The 26,287-nt window shown below is 47.5% G+C and overlaps 1 protein-coding gene across 5 annotated transcripts in view; it reads right to left on the reverse strand.

Moving 5' to 3' along the window:
- LOC138450042 (calcium-dependent protein kinase 5-like) overlaps window positions 1–26,287 on the reverse strand; it is a 599,861-nt gene that overhangs the window by 484,220 nt on the left and 89,354 nt on the right. For all 5 annotated transcript variants that reach the window (XM_069604815.1, XM_069604816.1, XM_069604813.1 and 2 more), the window contains exon 2: window positions 11,865–12,041. In XM_069604815.1, coding sequence (XP_069460916.1) covers window positions 11,865–12,010 — 146 coding nt within the window. In that variant the 5' untranslated portion in view covers window positions 12,011–12,041. The remainder of the gene's footprint in view (window positions 1–11,864; window positions 12,042–26,287) is intronic.

Consider the following 26,287-nt stretch of genomic DNA (forward strand, 5'->3'; position numbering starts at 1 on the left):
CCAATGATCCAGCAGCCTTGGAACTTGCAAGGTTCATGTTGGACTGGGTGTTTTCACTAAATATGACATTAAGTAAAGCCTGCAACACTGTGTGCCTCTGGTTAGGTCATTTTTTAATTGATTTTACCATCACTTTAGTTGCTAAAACTAAGAATCCACTAGTTAAATAAAAGTGGTGCATTTCTAGAAACCTTAAGAGGCTCAACCCAGAGTCAGTTAAGGAATGGATTCCCTTGTTTACCCAAAAGGATCCCCTGCACATTCTCATACGGAACACATGACTAACATCCTCCTTGACGCCTTAGACAAGGCAGCTAATGCATTAGCCCCATTATAAAGGTGGAAAGTGAATAGCCACCCTCAAAATACGTGGTTCTCTTAAGAAACTAAAAACCTACGAGAGCGTAAGAGAAAGGACTTTTACTGTTAGAAAAAACCCAAAGTAGAAAAAGATGAATAGAAGTCCTTGAATTCTGCTAGGAACTATAAACTGGATGCTATCAAAGCCAAGAAAGACTACTATGAGATACGGATATCGGGATATCGGAAGCTCAACACAACACCAAAGAGATTTTCTCTGTCTTGAAGGCATTAGAGAAACCATCGGTCAAGCAGCAGGAACATATGTGTAGAAATTAGGATTGGTGTGTACTCGTCCAAAAAACTATGGTGGATAAAATTGACAAAATCAAAGACAATAAAAAGTAAAAACTCATGACTCTCCACAGGCTAATAAGAGAACAGTCAAAGAAGATATGTGCGTTCAGCAGAGAGCGCCCATCTTAAACTTCAAGAGCATTACAGAGGACGAGCTCCAAACTATCCTGCTTAAACTAAAATCGTCCGCTTGTAAAGGAGATACATTCCCTGCAATAGAGATAAAAGCTTGCTAGGAATTACTGATTAGTTCCATTACTAAAATAGGCAATGCCTCCTTCAAAGAAGGACATGTCCTGACGAGATTAAAGGGAGCCTGGATCTCCCCTTTGTTGAAAAAACAAGGGCTGGACCCTAATACTGCCACTAATTAAAGGCAGATAACCAACTCAGCATTTTTGCTTAAAATATTGGATAGCGTACTGTACGAACAAGTACTGAGCTACATACAAAATCACCCTATTCTCCATGATGTGCAGTTGGGTTTTAGACCCGGTTTCAGCACGGAATCCACACTATTAGACCAAGTTCAATAGGGGCCAATATTCTGTATATACTAACGGGGGTAATAGGGACGCCTGGGTTAGGATGAAAACATAAATAAGAGAGAGAGGGATGTCTCTAGTGCCCTGCTGAAAGTTTCAATAAAAACCCTTGAACCAAGACCATATGGCTCACGGAAGCGCTGCAACCAGCACATATGCTGAAATGAATACAAGACCCTGAAGCGACTAAACCGAGCTTCGCTGAAAAAAGGACGGTCACCTGAGGGTTTTGGGCCCTCCTGGGGAGCCCACAGATCAATTATGCAGCCCGCCGCAGGAGAGCTGGGAGACCTGCCTGAGGCCGTGTCTGAGCAGAGTGGAGGCCAGTGACCGAGAGCAACGTAGTTCTGGAGGGAGAGAGTGGTGCGAGGAACCGGTAGGTGCGGCCCCCTCGGACTAAGGGAACCAACGCACATGGACTTCATTTACCTGCTAGCAGTGAAGTGAAGGTGCCCAGTGGGGTGGACCTATTAGTGCCCAGCTTGGCAAACGGGACCTGCAGGCCCCAAGGTTGCACAGAGCAATGTGTGAGAGCCTCGTGGGCTACCAGTGTTTAGCAGCCCAGAGTAGGACCGGCGGACGGACTTGTGCCCTGCTGGGGAGAGGAATGGAAGAAGTGGAGTTCACCTTTTGGTAGGTGCAGTTAGGGGTCAAGAAGGAGAAGGAAGACGCAATGGGGCACATAGTTTTTAATATTGGTAGAAGTCCCGGTGAGCCCAAAGAGAGCACAACGAAGGCAAGGCACACAGAGATGTGGTTTAATTTGTGGGTGGCGGCCTACCCCAAACATCAGCTTCCACTCCCTCATTGAGGACCTGAGCGTTGTGAAACAGCTGCAATTTACAGGTACTCCCACTGGGGAACGGGGATGATTGTAGGGTTACAGGTCTACACCCTGAAGGACATGATTGGAGCAACTGCCCCACTAGCAGTTGGATTTAGTAACAAAATCCTGGAGGGAGGGTGGTGGTGGGAGGATGCCTCAACACTTTTAGTTTTGAAAGCAGGCTTGATGAACCCCGGTGCATATTGGAACCAGATAAGAGGTGGCCCAAACACGGAGGGGGAGGAGGTCTGACAGGGGCATGGTGGTCAGTGCTCCCCAGATATTGGCAAGAAGTGGAAGGAAGGAGAAGCATGTGAACCGGAGTGTGAGAAGTGAAATGGAGAAAGCCGGATGCATCACAATGGAAGCAGGGGTCTGGGCGGCTTGCAACAGGATGCTCAGACCATATTGACGGAGCTGAAGGCATTTAGGGCCTTAGTTCATTCCTCCTTGGGGTCATTTGAGAATGTGTCCTAAGGGTGGAAGACAGGGTGGAAGCCCTTGAAAACAATCAATTCTTGGCAGACATCATGGAGGCTAAACTAGAGGCGGGAATTAAAGAGTTTTAGAACAAAGAAAGGGAATCCAGAAGCAAGCTAGATGATCTCGAGAACAGGCAATGAAGAAACAACCTACGGATATGGGGGCTTCCATGCAAAGATGGTAAATCCCCAAATGATTTGGAAATACTCTGAGGGCACGCATTGAAGAAGCTCTCGGGTCCCATGCACGACAAGGACATACAATTCCACAGAGTACATAAGAGGAGCTGGTTCGGGCACTGGGCCTCGCTTAGTAGTAGCAAAAGGCCATTATTATAGTGACAAAGAAGAGATATTGTGAAGAGCCCGAGAAGTGGAAACGATGGAGTGGGAGGGTGCTTTGGCGAGTATATTTCAGGACATTTCTACCTGCATGTTGGACCAGAGGCTCAAGTGCAGGCCATTAACAACATGGCTCCAGGAAGAAGGTGTGAGAGACCGCTGCAGATTCCCCCTTGCCAACTCCTTTGAATATAAAGGTGAACGCTACGATATAAAGCAGGGGGAAGAGGGTGATCAGTTACTTCAGATGTTGCGAAAGCAGTGAGAATCCCAAGATCAAGAGGGGCAACATCAGCAGAGGGATAGGGAACATTTTAAGAGTGTGTTTGTGGCGAACGCGTTGGGGGCATTGTAGAAAGGACAGCGGCTCCAGAAGACTTAAAATGTGTCACACTACAAAATCAAAGACACCTAGATGACATATTGGTTTGCCATGCAATGAGGCAGCAGGTGTGAGGGACTGGGGGAACAGTTTGAAATATTATGAAATGTGCATTTAGCTAGAGCGGAATCTTTGCTTACCTAGTGAGCTGCGACACAGGTTTCTCAACATGGTTTGATTTACTGCCCAGATTGTGTGTTGGTTATTACGTGGTTGAATGGGCTTGTAGGTGGTAAGGGTGGGGGTGGCATATTGGGGGTTCGGAGTTGATTTCTCACACAAGATTGTTCTAATCATGTTAGATGTTCAAATGCTGGTGTGGTGGTCACCCAAGGCAGAGTTGCAAGTGATATTCAGAAGGAAGGGGTATGGATGAAGTCAAGGTGGCACCTTTAAATGTCAAGGGGATAAACTTCCAGAACAAATGCTTGTTAATGTATAATATGTTTCGTAAGCTTGTCAGTTCTTCTACTATAGGAAACTCATTTCAGGCAAGGGGAAGAGCTGAGGTTGAAATGCAAGGACATAGGACAAATGTTCTGGGCCTCGCATACAGAGCATAAGAGGGTATGGGAATTGTTTCTGCGAAATCCTTTAAAATAAAAGAAACCCAGGTCAAGAGGGGTTTTGGAGGGTGATTCCTAGCAGTCAAGGGTCAGGTTGATGATACAATGGTCACACTTTCCACTCTATACGCTCCAAATATAGGGCAGAATGAATTTCTCAACTGACGCTGAGTGTACTGGAGCAATGGGGAAAGGGATCCATGTTACTGGGAGTCGATTTCAACATGATTGCAGACCCTATGGTAGATTGGTGGTCAGTGAAGGGAGATCCGCACAAGAGAAGCAAGTAAGAGAATTGGAAGTTCGCAAATATAATTAAAGAGCATTTCTGGGCAGACGTGTAGAGAACTATGTTTCCCCAGGAAGGAGGATTTACCTTTTTTTCTTGCCACATTGTACGTATAACAGGATAGACTTGTATAAGTGTCATGCCGCCGAGTTCCTGGCGTTTGTGGAGCCGCTGGCGACGCGGACTCTAGTCCCGTCTCGCTCAGCCGCTATCAAGCCACACCCCTTCCTTGTTTTTCCTTCTGTTCAGTTTCCATTGGTTGTGACGCTCCGCGACCAGGAGTTATAACCAGCTCTTTCCGGGTAGCAGGTGCGTCGCAACGCTTCCGGTTTCCTTTCCGCTAGCCCTGCATTGCTGTGTTTCTCTGGTTGCCCCCCCTCCATTTTTCCAGTGCTCTTTCCTCTGGTTGAGTCCTCGCACCCAGTCCGGAATCCTTTCTCCTGCCTTCCTTTTTTCCGCTGCTTGGTTCAGCTCTTTCCTTGCTTCCTGTGCCTTTGCCCTGTTCCCCGCCTTGTTCACCCTCCTTCCAGCCTGTGCTTACCCTCCCTCCTTCCCATCTTCGTTCTGCCCGTTCATCCTTCCTCTCGGCTGCGCGCCTGTTCTCCCGATTCTGCCTTCCTGTTTCCTCCTTTCTTCTCTCGTCCTGCAGTACCATACTCCCATGTGCCAGTCGAAAGCCTGTCTACTGGATTGCCTGTTACTCTACGTTTGGATCCGTCTGCTGAGCTTACTTCCCGTGTACCAGTCCCCGGCCCGCTTACTGGACTGCCTGTTCTTGCTGTGTACGCTTTCTCTGTGTACCCCCGGACCCTCTTGACCAGCCAACAACTCCTCAAGGGTATCTCGACTCCGCTCCTCCCGAAGAGCATTGTGATAGCTCAGGGGTTTTTTGTGCCTATGGGCTTTTTCCCCTTCTGGATGGTCCCGGGGGAGGGGCCCCCTTGGTCTCCCTTTTGGGAGGCACGGTGGCTTCCTTCCGGGGTCGTCCCTATCTACATAAAAAAAGCTGCAATCACAAAGAAAGGAAAAGAAGGGTTCTTGGAAAGAAGAAGAAGGTGAGGAGTCAGGGGAGGGGGAAATTTCAGAGTCTACGTTGTCTGGCGAAGATATCACCGATCCTGGTGACAATAAGTCCCTCGGGAACAGGATCACAATATGACCCCCCCTGCGATGGGGGCCATCCGGTGGGGGCCATTACCAGGTCTGACCACGAGATGGTCACAGTGGTGTGGCAAATAGAGACATTTCGTGGGGATTCCTACAGTGGCGTGGAATTACGTCCTTCTTAGGGACCCGGTTTTCAAAGAATTTCTAGGAAAGGAAATGCTAAATTAATTTGAAACCAATGATACTGGTGAGGTCCATCTGAAACATGGATGGGAAGTGCCCAAAGCAACAATGAGGGAACTCCCCGGAACTTCCGGGGCGAAGGCCAACCTACTGGAAAAGGATGACCGATCGAGGGACTAGTGCAAAGGGTAGGGGAACCCTGAAGATACCTACAGAAGGTCGTTGCTTCTGAGAAGCCGTGAAGAGAACGCGGAGAAAGCCAAATCACAGACAAGAAGAAACCTGCGTTGTGTTTCAAGAACGCCAGGGACCCTCCTGGGTCAACGTCACAGTTGGGGAGGCGAGGGTCAAGCCTGTGGTATTAACTTTGACTTGTGAATCAAAGCCGCAGAGACAAGAAAGGAACGCGCACAACCAGTGAGTTAGTGAAGACATGAAAGGCCTGTTTGTGTCAAGGAAGGATTCAAGCTGCAACAGTGTATCTCATAAGTGAAGGTTGCGCACATGCTGATGAGACGCGAAAGAAAGCTAACCAGTGATGAACTTTTTAAAGTGGCTGATAACTGTGAAGCCAGTGATACAGAGTAGCGGAGTGGTCTGCCGAAAGGAAGTAGCCCACTCGAAAGTCTCTATGAAATGTGAGATGTTTAGTTATAAAGCAGCAAAGTGAACAAACTCTGAAATGCGTAATGGTCAAGATTAACCCCGGCAAAATGGGAAGTGAAAAGGTGAATGCTTGAAGAGAAACATTTCTTTGAACTTTTGTGCCTATGGTATTGAACTACCAAGACCAAGAGACACTGGGGCAAATGACATAAGAGTGTGTGCTGAAGTGAAAGTCGAAGTGGTACTGCAGAGGTCTATGGTAAAAGCCTTGCACATTTGAAAGTTCTTCCTAGGCCCAGTGTTTGTATAGAAAGGGGCGCAGGGGTTGGGACATTGGAGGATCCTATAAAATAAGATAGGGCATAGTACAGGAAAGGGGGGAATACCGTGTCTCACCATCGGTTGCCTCACCCCCACTCCCTGAAGATCCCTCACCCAGGTGATCCTCCCACACTGGTCCACCCACAGGGTCTGGATCCAAAGGCGATGGCTGTGCCCTGGCCACCTGAGAGAGAGAGATCCCCGGGGACTAGAAAATGAGACACCCTTTGGTTTCTCAAAGATGGGAGAGACTATGGGGCTGATTCATGGAATTATTTGCGCCAAAAAATGGGGATTTGTGCACCATTCTACCCGCAAATCCCCATTTGTTAAACAGGGATTTGTGGGCAGAATGGCGCACAAATGCCCGTTTTTCAGCGCACATAATTCCTTGAATCAGCCCCTAAATCTTGTGGATGGCAAGAATAAATTGCATAAAAATGATGGTATTGCCAAAGTTCCTTTTCCTTTTTCCGATGCTCCCGGTGGTGAGCTCTGCCTCATTCTTGAATACAGTTAAAGGCACTCTTCCGAAATTCTACTGGGCAGGCGCTAAATCCAGAATAGCATATAGGACTCTAATATTGCCACAAACAGAGCGGGTGGGGTTTCCCAGATCTTATGCTATTATTATAAGGGGGTGGAATTGCGAATCATGTTGGACCACCTCAATCCATTCCATGAAATAATGGGTGAACATGGACAACACAATGCTGGCTCCAGTCACATTGGCGGAATGACTATTGGTACCCCACAGGTAGATTCCCAGAAGAGTGCTACAACACCAAATTATTGCAGTGTTTTGCTCCATTTGGAAAGAAGCGAAAGTACTCTGTGACTGACGACATGTCCCTCGCCTTTCAGCTGTATATGGGCTCCTCCATTGAGGAATCTGATTGCAGAGTCACTTCAATTTAAATCATGGTATGAGGCGGGTCTCAGAAGAGCGGGGAAGTTAAGGGGGGGTGGACAGGTTTCTGCCCTTTGATCATTTGGATACACCGGATTTCGGTTTTGTGAAATCTGCAGCTCAAGGGGGCGACTCAGTCCCGAGGTGGGGGGACAATCTCAGCCGAGGTCTGACCACCTTTGAAGAAATGTTGATACAAACTATAAAGACAAAAGGCCTAATAGCAAGACTATATGAGCAGTTGTTATAAGTGGAACCTATAGATCAGCTAAATACTATGGTTAAGTGTGCAGAGAATCTCAATGTGGAGATAACTGATGAGATATGGGCAAAGATATGTGGGTTGGTATCACACTAAACAGTGTCTCTGCAGTACAGAATGCCAGCATTTAAGCTGATACATAGATATGATATGATATGATAGTTTATTTATATAGCGCCTATACACAATGTGTTTCAGAGCGTTTCAAGGCAAGGGAGGGAACAAGGGAAAATACAATGACATTCTTACAGGCCATGAACAGTAAGGATGTGAAATTGACTATTGTAATCGGCCTGACAAATTTTCAGATAGTGCAAGAGCTGAGACATAGATAAGGAAGGGAGGGGGAGAGTAGGAAGGAAATGGAAACAAACAGGCGACTACCGTACTAGGCCCGACGACAATTCTGGTAGAGCCGGAGAAAAACAAAAGGTGAGGGAGAGGGGTGACGAAAGGGAGTGGAGGAACAAAACAAGCGACTATTGTACTATGCCTGACAACATTTCAGATAGTGCTTGGGGGGGGGACAAGTAAGGGGAAGGGGAAGGGGAAGGAGACAGACAAGGTTGCTATCATACTAGTTCCAGGGACAATTCTGATAGAGTACGTGCATAGATGAAAGTAAGGGGAGGAGGGGAGGAGATAGGAAAAGGGGGAAAGGGAGAGGAGGAGAGAACAGAGAGTAAGCAGTCAAAAGAATAGAGAAGCAGGAGGGAAGAGCGAATACAATTGCAGAAGTCAGTAGTAACACATAATGTTGCAAGCCAGGATACAAGATGAAGATGGAGATGAAGATGGGAACAGCATGATTCATGGCCACCATGAGTACAAGATACAAAGGAAGTCCAGCATGACAGTTGAGAAAGGGTGACGCACCATGAATCAATAAAGTCAATAAAAGTCAACATCCAGCATTGGCCACAAGACGGTGATGGTGAAACCAGAATGTATCAGGGCAGACTCCTGCAGAAGTAAGCTGGAGGGGGCAGGGGGAGCAGTGTAGAAGATGCCAATATTTGCCTGCCACATTAGCGAGAATGTACCCTGGGGTGGACTACCCTTGTTGGAAATGTTGGCAGCCAAGCACGGATTATTATCATATATGGTGGGGCTGCTCGCATATTCAAAGATATTGGGAAGAGGTTCTCTCATGAATTAAGGAGGTGGATGGGATCAGTAGGACGCTCTCACCAATGTTTGTGTGTTTTGGGCTGAATGAGGGGGAAGATGGAGAAGAAGACCTCAGTCATATGGTTTGTATCCTTTTGGTGGCGGCCAAGAGTTGTATTGTACAGTTCTAGAAACTGAATAGGGCTCCCACAGAGGGAGAGTGGGTTCAGAAGGTGCAGGCTATATACGGCAGGGAATACTTAACGCACCTCCTGGATGAGGCGAGGACGAATATAGAGGTAGCTTAGCTTCCTTTTCTTACTAAATATGGAAGATAGCCTGTCACACGGGTGAGAACACAATATGATGTTTTGTTTTAGTACTGTTAGATATATAGGAGGTACGATTGACATGCATGAGCGGTGGGTGGGGGAGAGGTGAAGGGGTGTTGGGTGGTTTAAAAGTGTAGTATGTTATCAGTTGTAATTTGATGAATCTGTTCTTCATTATATATGTTTTCAAGCAGTAAAGTGCAACATTTGTAATGAAAATAAGCAAAATGATAATAAATCTTGATTATAAAAAATAAAACCTGAACCATCTCTGGGAGAAGAGGTGTACTTTGAGCCATCTGTGACATCTGGTCAGGTTGCATGCGGGCAGGGCACACTAATGGGCTTCACTCTCTCAACCTCCTCTGGGGTCCCTCCACCCTAAACCAGGTTTCCCTAAACCCCAGGCTTTCCAAATAGGAATTGGTAACACCTACTATCTAGGACTAGCTATAGGTGAGGGCCTAAAGGTCAAAACCTTATCTGTCTAACTTTGGGGTTCTTCTATGAATCCCAACCTAACAATCCCCTGTTGTTCTCAATAGGTATTGTGGTTCTTATAGTGCCCAATACCAGACACCCTCTATTCTAATCTCACTCTCCTCTCCTCCGCTTTGGACACGCCCTCTCTCACTCCAATATCCACACTATCTCTCTACTCAGCCTTCTTCTCACCACTCGAGACTCCTTAACCATCACCTCCTCTCACCCTTCCCCTCAACCTCTTGACACCTACTCCCACTCCCCATTCACGCTACAATCACGCTACCACTCTCACATTCACAGCTTCACATTTGCCAATTGTACCACTCTATCTCACAACCAATACCTCACCTGCACTCTGCACCAACTCTGCCACCAACTCCTCAGCACTCTTATCCACATCCCTCCATCTGCCTTATCTATCGGTCTGCATCAACTCCGTCCGATCTCGCTCATACAACCCACACTCTGTCTCCCATCTCTCCCATCTAATGCAAACTACACCGGTTTTCTCTGTAGGAAAGGATACTGTTCAAAACTGCATGGATCATCTCCAAAGCAGTCACGCATAGGCCCCCACTCTACCTGGCAGCTAAGCTTCACATATCTCGTGGCACAAGATCCTCAACCAAATCGCCCAACCAGCTGCAATCACAACTCGCCTGCAAACAACAGACCCACAAAGAATCCTGCTCGTATCATGCACCCACCCTCTGACACTCGATCCCTTTACCAGCTCGGAATACCCCCACAATTCTTCAATTCTGCAAAGCTTGCAAAACGTAGATTTTTCAGCAGTACCTAAGGACTAATCGCGATGGGCATACAGACTGACACAAAGTCTGCAACTCCTAGTACTAAAATGTGAGCCAAAAACACTGGCTACCTGCACACTATACAGCGCTCTGTTGCTCTCGAGCTAGGTCCACATTTTAAAGAATAAAATAAAAATAAAAACACAGAAATATGCCCTCTTTCTCTTTCTCATTATTCACAGGAATGTCCCCAAAGCTTATATTCAGAAGGACTACATGGTTCTACAAATCCCATTCTGGCCTCCTTACAACTTTACCTAAACCTTCTAGAGTTTTCTGTAGACTACCCCCGGGCCAATCTCCCATCCTCTTCATGGATTCAAACGGCAATCCCCATGACCTTACAGCTCAAGGTCAATTAACACTGATGTCTTTGAGGATTTCAGGCATACCTGGTCTCTCCCAGATGTTCCAGGATACTTTCTACATAATCAGCGATTCCTGGGTTCCTTCCACTCAGTCAAATTACAGGACAGCCTAGCCAAGTTGGTTTAGCTGGTGCTTTAATGGGAAGATCAATCCTGTTTCTGCTCCTCCAGTTCAAACAGTACATTTCCTAGTTCAGCTTTCCTTTTGAGAAGGGCCTTTTCACAATATTAATGGTTATTGTTGGTGATTGCCACGGGTCAAAACTTAATTCATGGTAAACATGTTGGCAAACAGTTTCAAGTCAGGGGAGGCTTTAGAGATATGTGCTTAAAGAACCCAACTAAAGCCAAGTATTCTTCACTTGGGGGACGAGAGGATTAATTTGGTTTTAAATTATAGCCCCTCATTACCTTTCAATGCAAATCTTACATTAAAGAGAACATCCATCAAATTGCCAATACCCATTTGCTTACGTTCCTGCAGATCCAGAAATGTTAAAGTGTTGGATTACAACAACAAAGTCTTTACGCCACAGGGAGTAACACGTTTGTATTAGTAAACATATCAACGCTATATCCACCAGTATTGATTACCGTACTTTTCCAAATAATCAAAACATACATGTGGCTCAGTGTTTAAAATGTTATGATTTACTCATTGTTTTAATTGTTATGAGTTATAAACTGAATCCATTCACCCCATACAGCCTCCCAGCTACATATTGCATTCAAAAACTTCTGAGGATGGAGGATGTGAGGAAAGTTGCTGATTGGTCTTATAAATCTACTTTCAAGTTGCTTTATCATAAGCTAATTCCTCAAGTTTCTTTACATGTTGTTAATACATTTTAAACCTTCAATAGGAGCTCTCCATAGAATGTGTGATCTAACTCATGACTGTGAGATCAGTTTTAGATTCTTGTAACAAAACTCTTCTCCGTCAACTCTACCTTCTTTCCGTTCAATATCAGATGAATGATCAGTTTCCTGTTTGTGAGCATCTTTGGAAGAGGAAGAGCTGCATACATAGACTGGTACTTCAATGTTATAACCAATGTTATTGTTTAGGTCTGATTTTTTTTAATTACCTTTTCCCTTCTTTAATCTTTTTTAAAGTCAACTTTTTTGCTTCTAGTGATTTGAAACTCAAACTTGCCTCTTTGGTGATAAAGTCTAAACCTCCTCTCTCACTTCTGGTGACGTAGATTATATTTAAGAATTAAAACGTACAAGGGAAAACCTAACAGCATAGCACCACAGAAAATCTGGAGTACTCACCCGTAGATTCGACATTCTCTGTAAAGATGATCCTCATCAGTTTTTTCAAGGGGGACAATTTTGACAGCAGCAGGGATTCCATTGTATAATCTTTTAACCACTTTGCCACAGCGGCCCTCTCCAAGAGTGTAGTCAGCGGCAAACATACTTGTCAAACAGGAGAGTTTCCGTGAATAGCTAAAAAAGACAAAACGGCAACTTTCATCTTTAGATCAGACATTAAGCAGAAAACGTAGATGTGCCACATAAGCACATTCACTATTTGGGATTGACTGTAGACATTACTAAGGGACGCATTTTGGTCCATCATTATCACATTTCCAACGAATGGAAACAACTAGTACTTTATATCCTACTTTATATCCTGGCAGGTCTCTCTTTCAAATCAGCGTGAGCATCCTTCGCCTATACACATGCACAAGCTCCTCATAGGTTTACCCGTGCAACCATTTGTAGAAAAATGAAATTTCTTTCTGAGATGTATTGGGACTGCCTTTTCCAGGTACATAAAGTATGTGGCTAGGGGCCCTGGATCTTTAAAGTGGTATTCATCCATAAGCAGTCATTGGCATGTTTTTCCATTCAGGTTCAGTTAGACCTGACCTATTGCAAAGGATGTTGTTGCTCTCATGATCAGTGCATCGCGTGCTCTCCTTCTGAAGGTGTAAGCAGCACGATGTGAACTTTCACCAAAGACATCTTGTCCAGTCCTAAGGTCACTTCTGAGTCAGGAACACAGTCAACAATTATTTGTATTGATTTACATGATAGATCTAAAATGGTATAGTAGCCTACCAGCACCCAGACCCACTTCCCTGCCACCCCTCTTTACCAGTACTTTCCACAGCTGCTGATCCCAAGTGTGGTATATTCGTTTAACCTCACATTATACTTCACCTAGTAAAGCAAGGAAACTCGCTGTGCGGTAGTTAGCTGCATAAAGAGGTATTATACATAGTTGTTGCTTGAGCATTGTCAAACACTATAAGTAGCCAACACACAGCAAAAAACATTTGGTGCCAAGAATAACAATCTTCACACCTGCAGATTCGCTCTGCAAATGTCCCATTGTAAGGAACTCATGGTGGCAACGGTAAAGACAGACACAAGTGATCACAGTTCAAAGGTGTTTATTAAACTGTATAATGGGTGAGAAAAACACCTAATCTAAACCTAAATCTAAGATGGGAGCAAGCTACGACCATCAAATAATAAGGCAGTCCGAGTGGTGTCTTGTCAAATAAAAAGTGGACTATACTAAAAAAAACTATTGCCAATCCTTACAGCTAAGTTACAAAGTAGTGTGTGATAATGTTCACCAGAAAAGAAAGAAGTGTTCACAAAATGATACGTCAGGATGGTATAGTTGGGGTCTCCCTTTCACACACTTTTAGCACGGGACAAGGCGGTACTCCTGAGCACAATACGCAACTGCGATATTAGGACCTTCAGTGGCCTGGTCTCTTTCATACAAAGTCTCTTGCCTCTGAGGACCTGATGTGTCAATAATACCAAAACAAAAGTTCCTTACCCTAATCTTTTATGTTGGGTGATGACACTTCACCCCTGGATCCCCCTCAACTGGGCTACGATCCTTCTTGAATGTTAGCCTCCCTCCGTGGGTTCATTACAGCCTTTTATTTAAAATATTTTCATCTGTAGTTTTCATGAGTCTCAATGTCTTTTTAAACAACCTTTCATTGTGTACATCCCTCAGCCGGGTTCACTCTTGTCAGCATAATGTCCACAGGATTATTATGCTTTTATGCTCCACCCCAACTTCCAGACATCCCTCAGCCGGTTTCACATTTGCCAGATACACAATTTGCTTTCTTTATCACAAATGCGGGATTCACTTCCCTTAGCTTTCCTCTTGGCTATGGGTCAAAGACTTTCGATTGTACAAAGGGTTTTACTCGACCCTTGTATGACCACTTTGACCTCTTAGGTCGGGCTCTCCTATGGCCTCCTGGTATTTCTAGGTTCAACAAAAGGGGACCAGCCAGAGTCTTTCGATGAGCGCCCATGTGGCGCCGGACCACCCTGCAGCTGTTCTTTCCCTGATGCCTTAAAAGTTCAGTAACTCACAAGTTCTTTGTTCATAAGTTCTTTCAATTCATACCTTGTTGCCGTTTGCAACCTCAACACAGTTTGGTTTACTATGGGTTCTTCCTCCGACTCACCGTCTGATGAACTGCTTGGCATGTCTTGTCTCTGGAGTCAAGGACGGTACCACGGTAGGAAGCGTCTCTCCCCATCGTGGTTCTCAGTGTAGGCGGGCCCCATACACAATTGACATCTGTTATACCACACGCTAGCTGTAGTTTCTGGCCCTATGATTCCTTTCACAGAAGCATTGCAGGTCTGGGTCGAAAAGGGAAAGGGCGCTTCCCTCCTTGTCATCCTTTCGGTTCTCGCTGCCTTTCTCCTACTTTTGAACTGCCGCCCAGGAATAGCTGTCTGCTTGTGCGGTTGGCTATGCTGAAAGTGTGCCCTCGTGCTCTGCCTTTTATCCCTGTGGGGAAGGGAAAGGGCCGTCAGGTGTGTGTAGTTATTGTCAATTGCCGGACTCTGCCTGACCCTTGTGTGGGGACATGTCATGTAAAGGGCTCTGGTGTTAGTCCGTTGTCTTTCACAGTGTAAGAAATTGTTTGTGTCATAAAGGGGATGTTAGAGTTTCTACGCATCCTGCTAGGTAGGATAGGGAAAAGGTGTTACACGGAAGGTGATACCGTGACTCACCCGTCGATGTCCCACTTCCACTCCCCGAAGACCCCTCATCCAGGTAATCCTCCCACATTGATCCAACCCCAGGAACTGGATCCAATAGAGATGGCCATGTCCTGGCCACCTGGATGACAGATCTCCGGGGACTAGCAGGTGAGACACATTCAGGTTTCTCACACCGTGCAGGCACCTGTTAAGGCATCATGAAGTCTGACACAGACAACAGACTTCAAGTTTAAACAAAAGATGTTTAACTGAAATGGCAGGATGGTTGAAGGCCTAACTTGCCCTATACTAATGTGGAATTTCCCTACTAGAATAAAACCAAGGAATATCTGTGTCAAAGAGTTCAACTTAAATGTCTGTTTGTGTCCAAAACCTCTCCTTGTAGTCACAAGTATATTAGCCCTCACAACTATATTAAACCATTATCTCGAAGTTTACCTTCTTCAGTTCAAAGCAATATAGTTCCAGAGCAATCCATGGAGTTCCCTTCCCCAAGTTTTAAGTAGTGCAATCCAGAACAAAAGGGGTCTCAGGATTCTGTCCCCAAGACAAGAAGTATAGTTCAGAAGTATTGCAATGGTTTTGTTGAGCTGGTTTCGTAATATCTTTAGCTCCCACCAATATGGATTCTCTGGTCTAGGAGAAGTTGTTAGAGCACATGGTCCACCCGTCACAGGTCATGCAACCAGTATTCTTGGACTCTTATTGGGCTGTTTTTGGGGTGTCCTTCACTTTCACCATTCCGGGTCCTCTGGTCTAGGCAAAGTTGTCACACCACACCCTCCCATCACAGGTCGCGCAGCTAGGATCCCTGGACTCCTCAGTCCAACATATAAGTTCCTTTGCACTTGCTCCTGGGCACAAAGTCACCCTTACTTGAATTTGCTGTGCTGGTCTTCCGGCTTTTAGGGAGAAATCTTGTATCCGTTGGTTTTTCCAGGATTGCCTCGTGGCCCTGCCACAATGTATCATACACCCTTCGCCAAGTAGTGGTCTTGCCAACTGCATTAATTCATTAAAGGTCATTGTTCATGCTTTCTGTAGTCTTTATTGCGGTCAATTGTAAATTTAGATGTAATTCACTGTGCAACACTGCTTTAATATGATTTGAGTTTCGATCCAGAGTTCAAAAACTATTCTTATGTTTCTTAATCAAATTCAAGTTGGAAGGCACACTTGTAGTGTTTCAAGGTAAACCTGTTTTAAAGTTTGTAATTCATTGTATTTGTTTATCTTAATGAGAGGTTTCTCTATAATGTGATGTTCAAAAATCAAATTCTCATATATTCGGTATTCAGCATACATTGGTTTCTTGCAATGTTAATGATTCATGTAGTTTGGTATTCAGCATACTTGGTTTCGTACAATGTTAAAGGTTCATATAGTTCGGTATTAAATATGGGTTGGTTTCTTGTGTGAGCAACCTGACGGTGTGCCACTTACTGGTCCCCTGGGATCTGTCATCCAGTTGACCAGGAAACAGCCATCGCTATTGGATCCAGTTCCTGGGGGTGGACCAGTGCAGGAGGATCACCTGGATGAAGGGTCCTCGGGGAGTGGAAGTGGGATACCGACGGTTGAGGCGCGATACCCTCTTCCCTATACCACCTTTTCCCCATCCTACCCTGTAGGATGTTAAGAAGTTATACCCCATCCACATTTTCCAACACAAACACCTTCCTGCACCATGACAGACAACGGACTAACACCAGAGCCTTTTACCTGACTTGTCCTAACACAAGGGTCAGCCAGCGTCAGGCACTTGACAGTAACTACGCACACCTGACTGCCCTTTCCCTTCCCCCAAGGGGATAAAAGGCAGAGCACGAAAGCACACTTTGACCAAGACTGAACGCACGAGGAAGCAGCTATTCCGGACTGGCAGTTCAAATGGAGGAGAAAGGCAGAGAGACCTGGAGGGACAATGAAGAGGGAATTGCCCTTGCCCTTTTCAACTCAGATGCAGAAAGCCTTTGAAAGGGAAATCATAAGACCAGGAAGTCCAGCTGGCGTGTGGTGTGACAAGTGTCAACGACACACGGGGGCCCTCCCACGCTGATAGCCAAAGCAGGGAGAAGCGCTTGCCGCTGTGGTGCCATCCTTGACTCCCGAGACAAGAAACTCCAACAGTTCAGCACAGCAGGTGAGTCGGAGAAAACAGATAAAAAGAACTTGTGCAATTGAACATTAAAGAAACCCTAGTAAAAGATTAGGAAGCAGAGTGGTCAGGTGTCGTGGGGGTGTGCATTCGAAGGACTCTGACTGAAACCCTTTTGGGTATTGTTGCTTTGTTGAAACTATGAAAACCAACAGGCCTTAGGAGAGGCTAGCGTGAAGTGTTAAAGTGGTCCTACGAGGGTCGAGCAAAACCCCTCGTATAACTGAAAGTCTGTGACAGGCAAGAGACTTTTGCAGGAAAGAGCCTTGACCCCAGAAGGTCCTGGCATCATTGCAAGGAACTGTAACCTCATACTGGCGAGGCCCAGGAGTGTGCTGTGCTCAAAGGTCCTGCCTTGTCCCTTGCTAAACAGGTGGGGAAGGGAGACCTCAGCCATATCATCCTGACTTATCATTTGGTGAACACTTCTTTCTTTTCTTGAGAACTTTGTCCCACACTATTTTTATCTTAGTTGTAAGGATTGGCAATATTGTTTTTAGTATAGGCCCTTTTTATTTACCAAGATGCCACTGGGCCTGCCTTATTATTATTTGATGGTCGTAGCTTGCTCCCATCTTAGATTTAGGTTTAGATTAGGCGTTTTTCTCACCCGTTATACAGTTTAATAAACACCCTTGAACTGTGATCACTTGTGCCTGTCTTTACTGTTGCAACCATGAGTACCTTACACTTGCAAGGTTAAAGTTTCATGTATTTCGGTATTTAGTATGCCTTGGTTTCTTGCAATGTTAGGTTTTCAAAAAGTTCAACATTTAATATGTCGACCGGCACTTGCCTGCAGTCCTGTGTAGAGCTCCCTGGTGCTTGTGTGCGTCTCTGACACTCACCAGTGGTTTTCTCCTGCTGCCTGTGGGTCGTCCTGGAGCTCACTGGTGTCTGTGTGTGTCCTGCTAACATAAACCAGGGGTCTGCTCGTGTTCCCAGCGGCTTCTGTGGCAGTTCCCTCTCTGCTTCTGGACAGGGAACAACACCTTGCTGCTTCTGATGAAAGTGGACAGCGTTCTGTGAGGCATGGGTTTGCTGGTGTCCTGGTTTGGCTTCCAGCCCCTCCCCTGCGGTCCCTCGAAGAGAGGATCCCTTTCTGGTCTCTCTGCTTCTCCAGCATTGGATCTTTCATGGATTCACATGCTGTGAATATTTCCAGTCGTCAGGCTGGGAAACCTCAGTAACTTTAATATAGTGGGTTTCATATGGAACAACTTCGATACTTTGAGTGTCCTATCGATGTCCTTTTGGGTGCTTTAGGTTGCACCAATAGGTTGTCCAGTATAAATAGCCCTGCCCCCGCGGCTTCCCTTCAGATTTCAACCGTCTCCAAACTGTTGGGATCACCTCGTGTTTCGCTTGTGCACATTTCTTGCTCTTTGTGTTTCTGCGCAGCAGTGTTTTTCAGGCCCATCATGTCATCTGTGGGCCTGAAGAAGTCGTTGTTCCGGCCATGCGAGACCTGTGGTCTCAAGAATGTTTTTGAGGATTACAGTGATGCGGACTTTCTGTATTGCCTGTACCCCAATCACTCCGTGGAGAACTGCGAAATTTGTCAGGGGTTCTCCCAGAAGACGCTAAAGGACCGTAACCGGTAGCTGATCTCTTGGTTGAACGAGGGGACCTATCCGGGCTGGGAGGTTGGTTCAGCCCACGGGGGCAAGTCTTCAGCAACAAAGAGGTCTCCTTCTCACCGGAAGGCGCAGTCGGCGGAGCCAGCGCCCAAGAAGCAACGCACCGGGACAGGCCTGGTTTTGGAGTCAGGAAAGGGCGGTGAGTCTTCAGGAGGAAGGCCGGTGCAAAAAGGCCTGGGGTCCGGAGGTCCCGCTCCGGGAGCAGTTGCACAGAGGGCTGAGAAGTCGAATGATTCTAGTGGCCAGCCGGAAAAGCCTGCAGATCTATCACGCAGACCTTTGTGTTCGGACAAGGAGACGTCGCGGTTGCATTAATATTCCTCGTCGGTGAGGAAATCGTCATCAAAGAAACGGCATCATTCGCAGTCTGGCAAGGAATCGTCCAGATGCCATTCCGGCTCTGCGTCCAAGCGGGCGTCTTCACCGGCGAAACCCAGGCTGCCGGCTGAGGCCTCACCTCCAGAGACGGCGACAACCTTGTTGACGACAGTGGCCCTGTCGATGACGACTGTGTTGCTGATAATCCCATCGTCCACTGTGCGGACAGCCCCGGCTGCGGCTGTGGGGGGGGCCTACAACGTCGATGGCTGCCTCATCGACAATTGTTTCGGCGTGCCTGGAGCTCCTGGGGTGTGAGGGTCTTCTGCCTGTGGGGGAGTTGCTTTGTCGGTCGGGGACCGGTTTTGCTACTTTGCTTCCGATGGAGATTCTCCAGCAAGATCCCTCGACCTACGACTTTGCTTCGAGTCCAGAGGGGGAAGAACATCATTTCCTCGACACGACAGCATTGAGCCTATGGCCAGTGGCTCCATCCACGTCGACAGGCATGGGGGCGGCTCCGCCTCAGTATCCATTGCTCAAGCCGCACTCCCTGCTCTCCATGCAGGTGCTGTCTACGCTGCAATCGCTCCTCGGCCAGTTGGATGCCCTGCTACCGGTCCCCCAGTCACCAGTGGATCCTTTGGGGCAGAATTTACCAGCAGTTCCAGAGCAGACAAATGTGGTGGGGGCCCCCCACTCGGGTCTTCCACAGAAGTCTCCCTAGGTTCGGCCGCATGTGCCATTGTCTAGGGGTGGTACCCCGCTTTGGAGGGATCAGGAAGAGAGGGAACTGGTGGAGTCAGATCTGGATAGCGTCTCGCAAGACATGGTTTTGTCAGTTTCTTTGTCGCCCAGGAGGGCGGATAACTGGGACACAGACCCTGACGTGGATCCCCCCGTGCAGCCCGGCGCAGCCAATGTGGGCGCTTTTCATGCTATGATGGCCAAGGCCTGCCAGGAGTTTGGCCTTACTCTGGAGGAGGAGAGAAAAGACTGTTTTTTTATTTGACCGTATGGGCAAATGACATAAGGCGGTCTTCTCTATCCCCATCTTGGACCACGTGTGGTAGGAAGGTCTGCGCACAATGCGCCATCCTTTCATGGAGCCTGCTGTCAAGGGACGCCTGGAGATAATGTTTAAGGCACCGGAGTCCACACCAAAGTACCTCACGTCTCAGCCCACTCCGGAGTCAGTGGTGTCGGGGCAGCCAGTAGAAAGGCACGTAGCCAACATAGATGTGCGACTCCCCCGGACAATGAGGGCCGTAGGTTGGATGCCTTTGGCAAGAAGGTGCGGACAGTGGGGGCGACGACAGTGAAGGCAGCCAACTCATTGGCCATTATGGCACACTATGACAGAGAGATGTGGCACAGATTGGCGCCACTGCTGGACCATCTTCCTGATCTGCAACGAAAGGAGGCGATGCTGCTAGTGCGTGAGGGGGAAGAAGCCTCCAATCACAGCATTAATATTGCCATGGACCTGGCGGAGTCAGGATTTAAGCAATTCAATAATGGGGTGGTCCTCCGTCAGCAGGCCTGGTTGCGATGTACCAATTTTTGACCTGAAGTCCAACACAAAGTGGTCCACATGCCCTGCGAGGGGGAGCAGTTGTTTGGGGAGAAGATTGATGAAGCTCTGAAGAATATATAGGATTCAGACACAGCAAGATCCCTGGCAACGCTGCAGGGTCAGCGTTTGCTTCATCCCTTTTGCTCATTTAGGGGAGCTTCAGGGAACGCCAGGTTTGGGGGATCTCGCGACAAAGGCTATGGTCGCTCCAGCTATTCCTCACAGGGATTTCGACAATCTTACCAGTCATCGCAAGGACTCTGAAAGCCAGCGTAAGTGGGGTTTGTCCGCCTCTGCCGCCAGAGGCTGCCAGTCCAAGCCTCAGGAATGACTGCCAAAAGGGCAGTAGACTTGGAGGGAGAGTGGCAAAACATTTCGACAAGTAGCGTTTCATTATGACGGACCGATGGGTGCTGGATGCAGTCCACTAGGGCCACTCGTCGCAATTCCGTCGGTCTCCACTCCCGATTCCACCAGTGAAGGTGTCACAACCACATCTACAGGTCTTGCGGCAGGAGGTGCACCTGATGCTGCAGAAAGGGGCTATAGAAAAGGTCCAAGAGTCGGAAAGAGGACAAGGTACATACTCCCGGTTTTTCGTCATCAAAAAACCAAACGGGAAATGGCGCCCCATTCTCGATCTGAGGCCACTCAACAAGCATGTGAAACGCCAAAAGTTCAGGATGCTCACGTTGCAGGACGTTATCAGAACGGTGCAGACTAGGGAATTTCTGGCGTCCTTGGATCTAGAAGATGCCTATTTTCACATCCCGATGCACCGCAAACATTGCAGGTTCTCCCCTTTGGCCTCAAGTCGGCTCCCAGGACGTTCACCAAATGCCTGGCTCCAGTGACAGCATTCCTCCACAGGGAGGGACACCATGTTTTTTCAACCGTTCTTTTTATTATACGTTTCAACACAAAGTATATTGACATCAACATCAGCTTTGCATATAACAACGATTATTAGCAGAAACCACAACCATTTCTCTTCTCAGGGAGCGCCCGGGGGCGGGTGGGATTCAAGGGGCAGGGGAGATCAGGCCCTACAAGTTCTGCTTGGGGGAAGGGACAAAGTTTGGTTGCACGCTGCTCTCTTAATTGGAGTGCCGGCTCTTCCCATCAGCCCTATAGCCACCGTGTCAGAGGAGGCCTTAGGGTAAGACCCGGGTACTTTTCATAGTAGTCCAAAAATGGTGCCCATGTGTTCAGGAAGGGGTTCAAGGTCCCAGAGCGTATTGCCATAATCTTTTCTGCCACAATGATTTCCCAGCATTTCGACCACCATAGCTGGGTTGAGGGGCCCTCTGTGTTTTTCCATAATCGGGCCAATGGGATTTTTGCGGCCAGCAGGAGGTGGGTCCTGAGAGTGGGAGTGCTCCTCCCCCCGTTTCACCCGAGAGAATAATTCCCGGGTTCCACGGGATTGCTAGTCCCGTGAATGCTTTAATGTGGCTCATCACATCCCCCCAGTACCTTTCCGCTCTAGGGCATGACCACAGGAGATGAAACAGAGTACCCCTTTCTGCACAGCCTCTCCAGCAATTCAGGGGGATGTCCACGTTGCCTCAGTTTAGCTGGTGTAATATCTATAACAGATCTTATAGCCCCCTTCCTTGTTCGTGATGCATTGGGCACTTTTATGTAGCCTGGTCCAAATTTTCCCCCATTCCGCTACATCTATAACTCGGCCCAGGTCCCTCTCCCATTCCAGCATATACTTTTCCTTCTTGGACGGGTCATTTCTATCTAAAAGTTGGTAAATTGCGGACACCTTCCCCTTTGGGTTCGCTGACGATAGGGAGTGCTAAAATGCCGTCAGGGCTCTCGCCCCCTTCTCCCTCTCCGCCTTATGTGAGGTCCAGTGCCGGAGCTGGGTGTAATGGAACCTTTCTGCTTCTACTACCCTGAATTTTTCCTTACATTTTTAAAAGGTTAACAGAGAGCCTTCCTCTAGGAAGTCTGATAGCTTTTGTAGCCCTCACTTTTGCCATGCTGCAAACCCATGTGGGGGTATTCCGGCCGTAAATTCTGGGTTGTTCCAAATTAGTGTGAGTGGCCCTAGTGAACTTTTACAACCCCATTTTCGGTCCACCGCCTTCCATTTTTGTACAGTATTTAGTGTTGCCGTGAGGGGTCCTAGTTTGTCCTGGGCTTTTATGGTCGGTAAGTGCGGGAGATCCGCTAATGGAACCGTGTACCAGACCTCCTGTATTTGTCTCCAAAGAGGCTGGTCTGATGAGGGAACCCAAGCGAATGCATGTGAAAGTTGCACTGCCAGTGCGTATCTAGCTACATCTGGGACGCGCAGACCACCCAGTGCCCTACCCCTGAGAATGATTTTCTTCGCTATTCTGGGTTTCTTTCCCCCTATATGAATTTCTGAATGTTTCTCTATAGAGTAATTAGCTCCTTTTCTGGAATCTGCACCGGAAGCGCCGCGCAGTGGTACAGTAGTCTGGGGACCAGATTCATTTTCACTGCAGCTATTTGGCCGAACCAGGACATTTCTTGTGTTCACCAATGCACTAGATCGCGCCTGAACTTGCCGAACAGCTGCGGGAAGTTGCCCTGATAAATGTGGGAGGATTCTCTGGGGATCTGGACTCAGGTACCCAATTGAGGAGAATGCCCAGGGGTTGGTAGTGCCGGACTTAGGTCCACCTTTTGTTTTTTAGTGAGGTTAACTGCCATTGCTTTTATCTAGGTTCACCTGAACCCTGACACCCTGCCGAATTCCTCGATTTCTTCCCAGAGCGGACCCAGGGACGAGCTTGGTTCGGTAGTGGTGACCAGGACATCATCCGCGTAAAGTGCGATTTTATATTCCTGACTCCCTACGGTGAGCCCCTTTATATCTAGGTTTTTCCAGATCCTATTCGCAAATGGTTCCATGGACAGGGCAAAGATCAATGGCGATAAGGGACAACCCTGTCTCGTTCCCCTGGAGATGCGTATTGTTTCAGACCTATTACCATTCACCCGCAACTGCTTGGTCGGCATTTGGTAATTCGCCATAGCCCATGTTATAAAGTTTGGACCAACACCCCAATGCCGTAAGACGTTCTGGATATAACCCCAGTCAACTAAATCAAATGCCTTGTTGGCGTCCAATGAGATAACCAGCATTCCCTCTCCTGTCCTGTTTGCACTTTCAATGAGGTCTATGGTATGCCTGATATTATCGTGCGTCCCCCACCCTGGGATAAATCCCGTTTGATCTTGGGCTATAATGTGTGGGAGATATGTTTTTAGCCTGGCTGCTAATACTTTCGAATACATTTTCCCATCATTATTCATTAAGGCTATTGGTCTGTATTAGTCTGGATGTTCACGATCTTTCCCCGGTTTGTGAATGAGAATCATCAACAATTCCGCCATTGATTTAGTGATAGTACACGTGCTGAGAAAGGAGTTAAACAGGCAAGTAGGACTTGTAGAATGTTGTGGTTAGCCCCTCCGGGCCCGGTGCTGAGTTCTTCAGTGATTTTATGGCTTTCACTGTTTCTTCCTGAGTAATGGGGTCCTCTAGGGAGTTCAGTAGGGTTTTATATTGTTGAGCTTTGCTGGCTCACAGATAGCTAGGCAGATTATTAAGGGGAGTTGGTGGGCGTGACATAATAGCTTTGTGGTGATTCACCAGCACCTCCATCTTGTCCGCTCCCTGTATTGAGCCTGACCCTTCAGGTCCCTAATGCAAGATATGTTGTTCCTGATGTGCGTTTTTTTCAGCTTGTATGCTAAGTTACGATTCGCTTTATTACTTCTACTATAGTAAAACTGTTTTGTGTAGGCCAATGATTTCGCCGATTGATGCGCCCAATGCATCTCCAGTGCTATTTAGTCTTTTCGCAGTGCCCTTACCCCTTTCCTCGTCCAGTGAGATTGCAGATCCTTTTCCAGCGAGGCTAACATCTTCTCTAGTTTGGACCCTAGGATTTTCAAGACCCTTCGCTCCTCTGCCCCTGCACTAATGAGCGTCCCCCTCACCACCGCTTTCATGGCACCCCAAACTACGCCAATGGGGGTGTCCTCTGCTGTGTTTTCCAGAAAGTAGTTAGTTACTGTTTCCTCTGTTTCCCTTTTTATGTTTGCATCTAGCAACAAGGCATTACATAACTTCCAGTACCTCACTAGGGTTTGGGGGGAGCCATTAATACTCAGGTCAGCCGATACTGGGGCATGGTCCGTGATTGCCCGCCCGTGTATCTCTACCTTGTCCAGGAACAGGTAAATTGCGTCTGTGACTGCCAAGGGGTCAATTCTTGAAAACCCTCTATGTGCGTGCGAGTAGAGGGTATAACCGCTGATGCCCTGGAAGTGTTTTATATGCTTTGGGGTCAGGGACCATGTTAAAATCCCCACCTAAGCTCAGATATCCCTCTGAGAATGCCAGGATCGTTGGGAGCAGGTTCGCCACAAACTTGTCTCAACGGTATTTGGGCAATAGACTGCAACCAACGTGATGGAAGATTGCACCCCCTCTCTTTTTCCCCCCCTGAGGTGGCAAAGAACTTCTTCTTAAACCTTTTGAATCTGACACGTTTCTCATCGTCCTGGAGCAGGTGAGTCTCCTGGAGGAACACTATGTCTCCTGCTAGCTGGCTGAACTTGTGCTCCACTGACCTGCGCTTCCCTAGGTAATTAAGGCCCTAGACATTCGACAAAAGGAGTCCGATTTCCCTTTCGTCATCCGACCCCATGAGACTCCTTGATGGGTGCAGCTTTGGTATATATTTTAACTGCCCTGTGTGCTGTGGTTGTGGTTGCAAATACTTGTGATGTATGTGGATGTCAGAGTGCTGTGACATTGCCTCACATGTGGGAGAGCAATTTCATGCACCTTTCTCCCCCTTGAATCCCCCTCCACCAACCCCACAAGACCCAAGAAAGGAGAATCTCCTACCCAACAGGGCAACTGGAAGTGCTCCAACCACAAGCACAAATGGCCAACCGGGCCCAAACTTGTCAATAGCAAGGCATAGTGCTAAAATACCTTCGCAGCGCCGAATGAAACTGCTAATCGGCAATGGTTTGCTTCACCCTGGACTAAGCCAGATGTTCGGGTGTACCCTCGCTTTACCCCCACACCCTTCCTCTCTTCTCCCTCCCCCTCCTAAATTGGATAGGGATGAGTTTCTGGCTATGTATCCCTCCCCCTCGACCTCCTAATGGTCAGAGACCCCACGGGGTCAACAACTGACCTTGTCTGCACTCAGGGTACTGTAGCTGCTCAGTCTGGATTGTTTTTTTTTCGAGGGGGGCCCCGGATCCTGCACCTTCTGTTCACCCTTGTCCATGTCGTCCCTTCTTTCTTTTTGATGGGGTCTCTGATGGACACCTCTGTTCAGATCCCTCGCTTGCTCCCCCAACGCCCATGAATTTCATGGCTTCTTTCAGGGAGTGGAGCTGTTGCCGTGCGCCCTCCCAGGTAAATTTTACAGATGTTGGGAAGACCCACCGGTATGGGATCTTTCTTTCACGCAGCCAATCAGTCAGTGGCTTGAGGGATTTCCTCTTCTGAAGGGGGAGGGTTCGCCAGATCTTCATATAAGAGGATATTGGAATCTCTGAAGGAGATTTGCTGCATTGACCTGGCTTCTCTCATGATTTTTTCTTTCAGTCTGAAGAAGTGGACCATGGGTTGGGCGTACGGGGGCGAGAAGGCCAATTGCTGTGGGATCGTTCTGTGCACCCGGTCAAGTTCCAACAGAGATTTGTCAGGGAGAGTTATGATGAATCTGAACAGATCCACTACGTAGCCTTCCAGTTCCAAGTCCGAGACTGACAACGGGATCCTTCGGAGGCAAATGTTGTTCCCTCTTGACCTATTCTCTGTATCTTCCTGCTTCGCCTCAAGCGCTTTGCACCGTGCTTCAAGGGCAGGTTGTCCGTCTTGTCCTTTCTCCCATTCAAATGTTTGGTCACGTAAGGCAGTTTCCACGTCTGCTGTGCGGCTTTCCACTGCCTCCAACCTTTTGTTGAGGGAGTTAATCTT

Source organism: Ambystoma mexicanum, chromosome 1p (genome assembly GCF_040938575.1).
Source record: "Ambystoma mexicanum isolate Mex_15411 chromosome 1p, UKY_AmexF1_1, whole genome shotgun sequence".
NCBI lineage: Eukaryota > Metazoa > Chordata > Amphibia > Caudata > Ambystomatidae > Ambystoma > Ambystoma mexicanum.